The sequence below is a fragment of the Trichosurus vulpecula genome, chromosome 1, assembly GCF_011100635.1.
Source record: "Trichosurus vulpecula isolate mTriVul1 chromosome 1, mTriVul1.pri, whole genome shotgun sequence".
In the NCBI taxonomy this organism is placed as follows: Eukaryota; Metazoa; Chordata; class Mammalia; order Diprotodontia; family Phalangeridae; genus Trichosurus; species Trichosurus vulpecula.
In genome coordinates this window covers 360,062,254-360,074,675 of record NC_050573.1, presented here as the reverse complement: position 1 = coordinate 360,074,675, position 12,422 = coordinate 360,062,254, and the positions used below count along the sequence as shown (strand labels likewise).

General features: G+C 38.2%; 1 protein-coding gene across 1 annotated transcript in view; it reads right to left on the bottom strand.

The window, feature by feature from the left end:
• The window catches only part of LOC118838424 (palmitoyltransferase ZDHHC11-like), a 124,457-nt gene that overhangs the window by 83,412 nt on the left and 28,623 nt on the right, over positions 1-12,422 (bottom strand). The window contains exons 3-4 of the mRNA XM_036745723.1: positions 8,287-8,465; positions 5,025-5,126 (exon numbers count right to left, since the gene is read on the bottom strand). Of these exons, the coding sequence (XP_036601618.1) occupies positions 5,025-5,126; positions 8,287-8,465 (281 nt within the window). The remainder of the gene's footprint in view (positions 1-5,024; positions 5,127-8,286; positions 8,466-12,422) is intronic.

The following is a 12,422-nucleotide window of genomic DNA, read 5'->3' as shown; positions in this document are numbered from 1 at the left end:
AACATTTAGTAAGTGCCTACTATGTGTCAGGCACTGTGCTAAATGCTTGACTTAAGCTGCCACTGTTTCAAGATACTTCACTCTAAGGCCATTTGATCTTCCATTCATGTGTTAGGGACAGAGAGCCAAATGCAAAGAATTGAGGAGACAGTGTGTGATGAAGACATGAAGGTAGCTCAACTACTCCTTCTAGAAGTCTGTCAGTGAAAGACAGCATCATCAAATCTAATGGCCTTTACACAGTCTTCATTTACCTTGCTCTGCCTTCAGTATTTAATAGTCACTAATAGTAATGATAAAGATAATGATAATAATAATATTAATAATAATGACTTTATTTAGTCAACATTGTAAGATGCTTCTCCCCCTCCCTTGGCTTTTGTCATGTTGCATTCTCACGATTTCTACCTTTCTGATCACAACACTCTTGTCTTCTTATTTTCCCCATCATCCCCCTAAATGTTGCTGTTTCCAAAGGTTCCATCCTTGGTTCACTTCTCTTTTCCCTCTATGTTCTCTCATTTAGTGATTTCATCTTCTCTTTGCTTCAATTACGACCTTTATGTAAGTGACTCCCAAATCTTTATCTTTATCTTCAATCTCTTTACTGAGCTACAGACCAATATTTCTGTCACCTGGCTATTTTCCCTTGGACATTGTACTATTGCCTCAAGCTTGAAACACCCCAAACTGAATAAATCTTCTTTTAACCCATATTACTTCATACTTTCCTTATTGATGTTGATGGTTCCATGCTTAAATTATTTTTTTCCCTTTCCTCCCCTTTGCCCTCCACACATCTACCTCATCAAACTTCATCATATTTTTCACATCCAGTTTCACTTTTGACACCCACTATCGCCATCCCGATTCTAATCATCATTACTTCTTTAGACACCTATATAACACTTTAAACTTTCCAAAGTACTTTACAAATGTTAACTAAGCCTCACAAGAATCCTGGGAGGTAGGTAGCATTATTATTTACGTTTTTGCAGATGAGTAAATTGACTCAAACGGAGGTCATGTGGTTTGCCCAGGGCCACAAAGCTAGCAAGTACCTGAGGCTAGATTTGAAGTCAGGTCTTCCTGACTCAAGGTCCAGTGCTCAGCTATTGCTAAAGCCTCCTAACCTCATCCAATTCTAGCATTTCACTTTCCAATCCATCCTAAACTCACCTACCAGATTAATCTTCTTAATGAGGAGTTCTGATCCTATCATCTCTCCCCTCCAGAAAAAAAATCAAGTCCTTATTTTGGCAGTTAGGACCTTCAATCAGGTTCCAACCTTTTTTTTTTTTTTTTTCAATTCTGTCTCACAATATTTCCTTCCACATACTGGACAGTCTAGCCAAAGTGGAACTCATCGTGGTTTTTTATCTTTGCAACTACCATAGGTAGTTCCTTGAATCTAGAATGCCCCATTCCTGGATTTTTGTTTATTCAAATTCTACTCATCTTTTAAGGCCCCACTCCAAAACTACATCTTCCATAAAGCCTTCCCTTATACCACTTAACTAGACATAATATTTCCTTCTTTTAATCCTTTAGATGATTTTATTTGTATAGTATTTATGTTCTCTGTTTGGTACTTTATTTGTGTGCATGTCTTTTTCCATGTCACTTGAGAAGAAACATCTTGAGGTTCAGGACCATGTCTTTGTATCCTCCAAGGGATGTGGCAGACTATCCTGCATGTAGTGGATACGTAATTCATTTTAAAAATTAATTTAGTTGGACATATGATGAGTCTTCATTTCCTTTCCTTGATATTATAGAATCCAAGGTGACAGGTTCGATTTTTCCTAGGGTTGGTATTTCTGCATCCATAGCCAGTTTTCGTTTATTGGTCACATTAAACAATTCCTTTTATTGCCCCTCTACTTTCTGAGAGATAAAATGTTCAACAAGACAAATTGAGAATTTGTCAGATGCTCCAGTTCTAGATGAATTAGAGGAGATATCAGTGTCCTTAATGCCTCATGGAAAAAGACCTTGCTTCTAGGGCAATGATATATTGGGCAGTGATATATATTGGGAAAGCCTGTTCCATAGTCTTCATCTAGTAGGACAGCCTCAAGCAAACCCCTACAATAATAGACCATTTCTTTTCCTTGTTCCTTTACCATTCATTCAGCAAAGATTTATTGACATCTGCAATGTACAATGAATTAAAGTGATAGAACAAATACGGAGATAAGATATGGTCTTTCTCCCCAAGGACTTCTCCACCTTTCTTTCATTCTCTGGTTTATGGATTTCTAGAAGCAGAGTCCTTTTAGTAGCATTCACAATGCTGCTGAATCAGCTTCTTTTGAGAAATGTTATTCAGTATCAGTATCAGTAATGTCTGTGAAACTGTCTCCTTTCTCATTTGAAAATTTCAAACTCACTTTGCTTATTACCGATTGCAATATTATTATGGAATAATTACAGCACCAAAATTGCTTCATTCATTCTCCTTTCTCTTTTCTGTACCCCAGGCACTTGTGCTCATGCTTTTGCTTGTGGAATTTATCACATTCTGCTTTGAATTGTAGTTATTTAGAGGCAACGTGGCAAAAAGAGCTGACCTCAGAGCCAGGGAAACCTAGGGTCAAATTCCACCTTTGACATATATTGGGTTTGTGACTGTGGACAAGTAGCAACTCTAAGACTATAAGTTGCAGCAAAGGCATCAGCCTGCCTTGGTAGAGAGAGTTTTCTCATTTGGAAATTCCCTGTAACAGTGAAAGGACAGGTCCAGTCCCAATGGTCTTAGACATTTTACTACTGGGTATGCTCTTTGAGATTAAGGATTATGGGATTGTCTTTAATCTTTTCATCCCTAACAGTGACTAGTGAAGTGCTTTCAACATAGTAGGTACACGCTAAATATATATATGTATATATATATATGTATATATATATGTATGTATGTGTATATATATATATATATATATATATACTATATACTATATATATACTATGAATTTATTGTATCAGATATTTCCTAAACAAGTCGTGTAGCAACCAGGGACTTTAGAAGATATCTTTGAAAGTACTATCACAAGTCAGAAACCCTGGGTTCTGTTCTTGGCTCTATTGTTAATTGTATGACCTTAGGCAAGTCACTTAATTTTTTTGGAAAGTTGTGTGAGGAAGTTGACCAAGATTTTAGCTCTTAAAATTTGGATGCTGGCACTTTGCAATCCTTGGTCCTTAAAAGCTATGACCATGGAAGGCAAACTCTGGCAAATCCTACCTAGGCTGAATCATTTTGATTATGGGCCCAGAAATGTCTGTTGTTTCAGCACCACTCTAGCTAAGTTTGGAAAGTCTTGTCATCAGGTCAGACATAGAGTGAATAATTTTTAGGCCATTGTATCTTTAAAAGCGGGGCAATGGGGCAGCTAGGTGGTGCAGTGAGTAGAGCACTGGCCTTGGAGTCAGGAGGACCTGAGTTCAAATCTGACCTTAGACACTTGACACACTCACTAGCTATGTGACCTTGGGCAAGTCACTTAACCTCAATTGTCCTGTGTTCCCCCCTCAAAAAAGGGGGGGTGCAATTCAGGCAAAGAGGGGCTACAATCTGGAAGGAGGGGGGCAATCACATTGAGGATAGGCTGGATACATTAGGTATTGAAGAATTGGTGTCATTACTATGAATCCACTTACTTGCCCCACTTACTTCTATGAGATGCCATTATTCAATGGTATCCTCTTTGCATATGTGCTATACATATATTGATTAGAAAATTATTGATTATTGATTAGAAAAAATGAAATAAATCAAGTGTCCCTAGTACTTTTCTGAGCACTGAGAGACATTTGGTCAGCCATTATAGTTAGATGGAACTTGGAATAGATGTATCTACAGATCAGCAAGGACGATTTTCTTCTCCCTTGCCCATCCCCCCCCCCCCCCATTTCTAGGACCAAGCCTGGCATAGCAGCTATAGGATGAGCAGAATCAAAAATCATATTTTTTCTCTGACATCCTTTTGGTTGTTTGTGTAGAAACTCAAAAGCTTAGTAAGCTTCTTGTTTATCCCGGACTGACTCCTTACTAGCAAGGAGCCATTGGCACTTAGTAAACTTTGCCATATCTTCATCCTCATCAAGGCAAAGTCTTCCACTTGACTGAGTATTTTTTGTTTCCCATCAAGCTGTTTGGGTGTTGTGGAGACAAAGACACACCCTGAAAACTGCTAGTTGTCTCAGTTGCTGGATAATTCCCTTTCTTCCTACAATCTCTTAAATTCTTCAGTCCTAGATACAGAGTATAAACTAAATCTGTCAGCACAGCTGGGCGAATTACCCTTTGGCCCTTCCCCCCAGGGAAAGGCCTAGAGGAGCCAGCACTGCCCTCCCCCCACCCCATGTCCTACGCATGTGTGCACTTCCATTTCAAAGACTATTTCCCTCTAAGCTAGTTACTTTAATATTTTAGACTCTATAGACAGTAGGTGCTTCAATTAATAATTACTTTTCAATCACATACAATTACAATAATTACTAATTCAATTAATAATTCAATATATGTTTGTTCAAAGGGATTTAACTATTCCTGACTGAAGAGTCTAAAGGTGTTTGAGTTAGAGATAAATCTACATTCTGGAAACAGTATAAAGCTACATATAAAACCTTTGGTTTAGAGACAGACATTCCAGAGGAAGTAGATATAATGTGTAAATTAATCCAAGACTGGACTAAAAATTTCTAGTTCTTGTTTCAGTCATGATAGACATAACCCATCAGGACACAAAAGTTAAGGAGAGAGCTTTCCTTATGTAAATTTCCTAAAACGGAATCAACTGAATCCACTTTCTTCTTTAATATCAGATCCAAAGACAATTGACACTAATGAGCTAGAAAGTATGTACTCAAGCCCTATTCCACTGCAAATCAAATTACAAAAACAAAAGCCAGGAATCCAGCAGGGCCTCGGAGCTTAGAGCTGATCCTGTCTTCTGTATGGAATTCCTTTAGCTGCTTCTAGGCACTCCCACCCATCACCCAGCAGGACCATCATCTCTTACCAGTAGTTTCTACTTCCCACACAGTTGTTGAGCCATTTGCAGTGGTGGTCAAAGTCCGCGATGCATTTATTGCAGGCGCTGCAGTGCTTGGCTTTCACCCCCCTGGTAAAGGGAAAAACAGAGATGGGGTGTTATTGATTGATCAACTCTTGCACACATACCTTGTAATAATTAGTAAAAAGAAATATCAACTCAACAGCTAAAGAAGAAAGTTTCCAAACAATGTCTCTTCTTCCTTCCCCCACCACCTGCCCCATTTTATTAAAAAAACACTCCCATACCAAAGAGTTCACAAAAGACTATCCAGCAACTTTCTGGCTAAGGATCAGTTTCTGTTCAGTCACTTCAGTTGTGTCTGACTTTCTGTGACCCCATTTGGGGTTTTCTTGGCAGAGATGTTGGAGTGGTTTGTCGTTTCCTTCTCCAGCTCATTTTACAGATGAGGAAACTGAGGCAAACAGGCTTAAGTGAATTCCCCAGGATCACACAGTTAGTAAGTGTCTGAGACCAGATTTGAATTGAGGAGATGAGTCTTTCTGACTTCAGGCCCAGCACTCTATCCACTGTGCTACTTAGCTGCCCCTTAAGGTTTCCTTAGTTAAGTTAGTGGCCCCTTTTAAAAAAAATGTTTTAGACTGGGTTTCCATTGTTTCCCAGGCTGAAAGGCCAGTGGCCTCTCAAAGGCTTCATTCCACTGCTGATCACTATGGAAGCTCTGACCTAGGCCATTTAACCACTCCCCAGGTAACCTACTGCCTGCCCTGCCTCCCTTCTTCCAGAGCTCACCATATTGTTGCCAGACTTGGTAATGACATCTAATTGGCTTTAGTCCTACTGCAGCTCAGAATTCTTGAGCATTACCCCAGCCTCTCCAATAGCAGGGGTTAGAGGTGTGTAGTGCCACGCCTGATTGGTACATTTTTCTTTTCCTTAATAGGGCATTCAACTTAGAAGAGCAACATGAACCTGATATAATCTTCTGCTGGAGAAGAGGAAGAATTGCTTACCCAACACTTTACCAAAACACCATTGTGTTTTCCTCACAATGACCCCAAAAAAGGCAGTGCCAATATTATTATCCCCATTTGAATATGAGTTCATGTTTATCTAGCAATTCAAGGGTGGATCACATGTAGTCTTAGTTCAAACACTTACTAGTCATAGATTAGTTAAGTGGCTGCCCTGGAAAAATCCCTTAAGTGATCTGGGCCTCAGTGTCCTCATCTGTAAAACAGAAATGATGACATTTGCCCTACCTACCTTGTTGTTTGTTTTTTGTCCATTTGAAGAAGACCATGACATCAGGAAGGTGATGCCATGACTTACAAGTGAATTGGATTTAAGCAAGACAGGGCTATGCAAAGTCACCAGCCTCACTTTCTTATCTGGAACCATCTGGGTCAGGATGACTGGAGATGGCCCAGGGTGCAGTGGGAGACCTTGGCCTTTTTAAGCTAAGGTCTTTCCCAGGTCTCAGTTTGACTGAGGCAGTGCCCATTCAGTGATGAAGGCTAGGCTAGTACACCTTATAAACCTAAAGATATTAACTTTTATTTGCAGAGACCAATTACCATTAAAAAAGACACCTGATGGAAAACTTCATAGCAGAAATATAAACCAAATGACCTGACAGGTTCACTCCCTTTCCTGGTGTTCAAATCCTTTATAAATATAGCCAAAATATTGCCATGCCAAAATCAATACTTTTCTTTCAACCAACTTGTGATATGAACTGCCTGATTTTATGGTGCTTCCAATTAGAATCAAAAAACCTACCTACCTCATAAGAAAGATAACAAATATGGCCCTAAAAGGCAGAGAGTCACACTCAATAGTTAAGTTGACCTGCCCAAGGCCACCTGAGGCCTCTGACTCCAAGGCCAGTGCTCTTTCTGGAACCTTTACTAGCTCTCAGAAGGAAGGGGTAGCAAAGGAAATTGTTAATCAAGACTTTTAAAAACATAACAAGGGTTGTGTATGAAGAGTCAGGATACATTAACAGGAATAGGTGACATCATTGTTACTTACATTTAGTTAGGACTTTAAACATATTTTGTCAGTTGACCCTCATAATAACCCTGGGAAGTAGGTGCTGTTATTATCCCCATTTTACAGGGGTGAGGAAACTGAGGCCAAAATAAAGAGATTATGTTACTAGCTAGTAAGTGTCTGAGGCAGGATTTGAACTCATGACTACCTGGCTCCAAGTCCAGAGCTCTACTATTATAACCACCTAATTGCCAGACATGGAAGGTCTGTGGCAGAGGTAGGCAAACTATAAGCTGCAGTCTATTTTTGTACTGGTAAGAGCTAAGAATGATTTTTATATTTTTAATAAAAAAAGTCTTATATTTCCAATAAAACTTTATTTTCAAAATGTAAAAATCATTTTTAGTTCATGGGCTATATACAGAAACAGGTGGTGTAATTTGACTCACAAAAAGAGGTGGCACAATTTGGCCCATAGGCAATATTTGGTCAGCATATAACCTATATATAGGCTTACAGATTATAGAAGGGACCTTACAGACCATCTAATCTAAACTCTCATTTTACGGATTAGGAAACTGAGGCCAGGAGAGGTTAAGTGACTCACCCAAGGACATTCAGGTAGCAAATGAAAGAGTTGGAATTTGAATCTGTCTTCTAATTCTGATCCTGGAACTCTTTCCACTCTGTTACCTCCATAGGAAATATGTATCAGGTGGTGTCCCAAGAATGTCATACAAGAGCCTTAATGTATATATAAAAGGCTAATGGGTGGTATTAAGGTCTACAGTGGTGCTAAAAAAAAATTGAATAAAAAGCCTTTTCTCACTGTCACAGGATGGGGAGAGAAGGTCCATTCCTGGCTTGAATGAAAGATCCTCGGTTGTCCACACCAGTACTCTTAATTTAATGTGGAGAGCCCAAGAATGCTGGAACCCACAATAAAGCCTTCTGACATCTCTAGGCATTTTTTTCAGCTGGCATTGACCCCTCCTACTGCTCATCCCCAGTTCTGATTGGATCTTGCTACTTGCCCAGTATTTGCTTTATCAGTCTGTCACATCATCCCCTGGAATGTGCTGTTATGTATGGCAAAACTTATGTTAGATTTCCAAGGCATCAAGTCTATGAGGTTGAAAACTTCTCTCCTTCTGATGGAGGTTTTGAGTGGGGTGAGTGCTGTCTTTTCAGAAGGCCCCTGAGAAAAAGATGCTGTCTTTCTGGACTTTTGTTCTAGAAGGCAATGGAAGGGATGTTGTGGCAGGTGACTTACACTGTGACTTCGCACAAGTGGCAGTACTGGTTCTGAATCACATGCCTATGTTTGGTCCTGTCCAAGACAGGCATGGGCTTGCCATAGCTTTTTTTGTGCCGTACATTTGGATCAGCTGGGTCAATTGTGACAGCAGTAATATGAACAATAAAGTGAAATACAAATAATATTCCGATCACCTGAGAGAGTACAAGTTAAGGAACAATGGAATGATGGAGTTCATTGTATATATGATTACATGTTTTAAAAAAGACAGTACTTCACATCAATGACATGAAAATAAATCAGCAGCTCTATTACATATACATATATATACACAAACATGTATATATAAAGTTTCTATGTGTATATATCACATATATGTATATATACAAATGTGCGTATATCCATCTATCCATCTATCTATCTATCCATCTATCTTATCTATCTATCTATTTATCTGTCTCACAGCAGAAAGAAGAGAAATTAGTCAAAATAATTAATGTATAAAATACTTTAATCCACCTATCAAAACACAAGACTACAAAATACTTGTAGTTTAATATAACTACAAAACTCTTCTTGCAGAAATAAAATATACCTAATTAAGAGGGTGCTTAATTGCTCATGGGTGGCCTTTGCCAATATAATGTACATAATAATTCTATCTAAATTAATCTACTTATTCAGTGTCTTGCTAATCAAACTACCAAAGATTTACTGTAGAAAAAATAAAATTCATTTGGAAGAACTAAAGGTCAATATTCTCGTGGGAAACAAAGAAAAAACTGGGGAGGAGGCCAAGTTGTACTAGATTTCAAATTATAAAACAAAGTAGTAATCATCAAAACTATTTGGTACTAGCTAAAACATTTTTTAAAAAACTTGATCAGTGGAAGAGACTAGGTGCACAACATGCAGAGGTAAACAAACATAGTACCATAGTGGTTGTAAACTCCAATTGGGATTGTGACTATTGAGGCAAAAACTCACTATTCCACAAGAACTGATGGGAAAACTGTCAGAACTTAGGTTCAGACCAAACTGTCCCTCCATGTATCACAATAAGTTCCAAATGGATAAATTACCTTATCATAAAAGATCACATCTAAAACAAATTACAGGAGCAAATGAGAACTTACTTTTCACAACTGTGCATGGGAAAGAGTTCATGAACAGACAAGAGATAGAAAGCATCATAGGAGATAAAAAGGACAATTTTGATTACCTAAAACTGAAAATGTTTTGCATAAATAAAATCGATGTGGTTAAAATTAGAAGAGAAGCAACTAACTGGGGGAAAAATCTTTGCAGCAATGTCTGATATCCAAGATATATAAAGAACCAGTTGAAATATATAAGAATGATATATTTTTAATGACAGATTCTATAAGAATAATCTAGTCAAAGGATATAAACTGGCAATTCTTAAAGGAAGAACTCCAAAGAATCAGTAGCTATGTTAAAAAATGCTTGACATTACTGAGAAATGCAAATCTAAGCATTTTTGAGTTTCCACTTCACACCTATCAGAACAGCAAAGATAACAAAAAAGGAAAATGACATTTGTTGGAGAGGCTTCAAGAAGACAGTCATATTGGCATTCTGTTGGTAGAACTTTAAATGAATCTAACCAATCTGGCAAGCAATTTGGATCTATGCCCCCAAATCACTGAATGGTGCATACCCTTTGATCCAACTGTATTTATACTAGACCTATACCTCAAAGAGATTAAAGAAAAAGATCCAAATGTACTAAAATATCTGTTCTAACTCTAGCAGCTGTAGTAGCAAAGGACTGAAAACAAAAGGGCTACCCATAAATAGAGGGATGCTGAATAAATTACGGTATATAACTATAACAGAATATTATTCCATTATAAGACATGACAAAAGGAATGATTTCAGAGAAATCTTTGAAGGCTTATATGAACTGATACAGAGCAAAGTGAACAGAATCAGGAGAACAATATATAATAGAAACACCAATAGTGTAAAGAAAAATAATATTGAAAGACTTAAGAGCTGTGGTCATTGCAATGACCAACCATCACACCAGAGGACTCTTGGCAGAAGAGTGGCAGATAGACCCAAGGTGCAGAATGAGACATATATTTTTGGATACGACAAATGTGAAGATTTATTTGTTTCAAGGATTGTGTTTTCCTTATGGGAGCAGGGGGACAGGGGTGTGGAGAGAGAGGGTTAGTGACAATGTTTCCAAAAAATTAAAAGAAGGAAAGAGGGTCATTAAAACTTTTTTAAAAATATATGGAAAAAAAATTCAGAAGGAAACACAGACAAGCAGGACAGATTTGAAAGCAATATGGTAAATGTATTACATACTTTAAAAAAGCAAGCCATACACAATGGTTTTGTGATTTTACTTGTGATTTCATTTAAAATCCTCTTTTGCTTGTTTATTTTATATATGGCAATATTATTTGCTCTTTTTGTGGGGGGGGGGCTTATTTAATTCAGGGAAAAATGAACATTTAAAAATAAATTAAAGAACTATCTCTTCCCTATGCTAATTCTTATACAATTTTCAATGCTATGCAATATGTAAATTAAAAGCTTTATTTTGCATACCAAACTTATTAGGATGATTTTTTAAATCTGACCTTTGAATTCTAAAAAGAAAAACAAAAAACAAAGTCAAATAACTATTCAAAATATCTCAACTTCTCAGCTAATGAAAAGCAGGTCATTTATCAATGGGAGCTTTGTAAGAAAGAATGAGGAAAGTGAGTCTAATTGGGTCTTAGAACGGGCTGGGCCCCATTACTTTGGAATAAACAAAATGGGGGTTAGTTTTTTTCAGTCCAGCCTTAGCTCTAAGCCCCTCCTTACACAGGAAAAAGGAAAAAAGATATTTGATTGTACTCATGGTCTTCCTGAATCCTTTCATATCGTATAACTTGTCTAGGGGTATCACTTTGGGGCTCCATTTAACTGCTGTCATATCTGAGTTGAGAGAAATGAGAATGGTCTTTAGTACATCACAGCAATAGGAGAGGGAGAAAGGGAGAAAAAGAAGAAGGGTAGAAAGAAATAAGGAAGAGAGAGAGGAAGGAAGAAAAGAGGGAAGGAAAGAAATAAAAATAAGCAAATGGCAGAATATCCAATTCAATGAGCCTTCATATTATAATTCCTCCTAGGGGCAAACAGGGAAATTGCCCACTAGTAGGAAATTAGTCTAGGCAACATATTAGAAATTTGGAGTCTTGTGAGGGTTATTTTTTACCTTGCCTCAATGCCTGTGTATCTATTAATCTGAGCTTGCAAAAGTTGCCTTGTAGCATTTCCTTGGTGTCAACATTTTCTGTATGACACAAAATTTTCAGTGGACTTATTCATTACCAATGGATCCCTGTCTTTCTATTAGCCCACAGCCACCTCCTCCTAGGCCCGAAGGTCTATAGGCTAAGAAAAAAACCAAACATATCTGTAGCAGTATGATCTGAGCCTACTATTTCCCTCCTCATTTTCCCTACCTCCACTATGCCATACTATGAGGTGATAGAAGCATGCCCTGGGCAGCCAAAGCCTGGCAATTCTCTAGTGTGGTTGGTTGTGTCTCTGGCCAGCAGAATTTGGGAGATGAGCACAGACTCCCCTATGAATCTTGCAGAACATGCTCCTGGAATTCTCCTGGGAACAAATTGAGTTTGCATGCTCTCTGCCTTCTTTCCTGTTTATCCTTCACTGGAGTAGTGTAGGAGGAAGAAGTCTGTTCTAAGAGTCAGGTCACCTGAGTTCCAAGGACAACTCTTCCATGTCTGTTGAAAGTGACGTTCAGCCATTCACCTCACCTTTCTGAGCCTCAGTTTCCTCATCTGGAAAATAAGGGATTAGGACCTAGATGGACCTAAAATCCCCTGTAACTTTATACCTCTCTGTTTCCATGATGCTAACACAAATATAAATCTCCATGGAGACAAAACAAAAATGGAGCAGAACAACTATACAGAGTCTATTTACTTTCTTATTAGGCCAATAGTCCAGGCCTCATTAGTCAGGCCCTAATTTCTTCTAAGGCCTTGGAACCTTGGCCAGAGACCATTTTCTTGATTGCCTGACATTCTTGCACAGTTACAAATCCTGACTAACTTTCCCTGGAACACACGGGGATGGTAAGAGGACTGAGGAGGTGG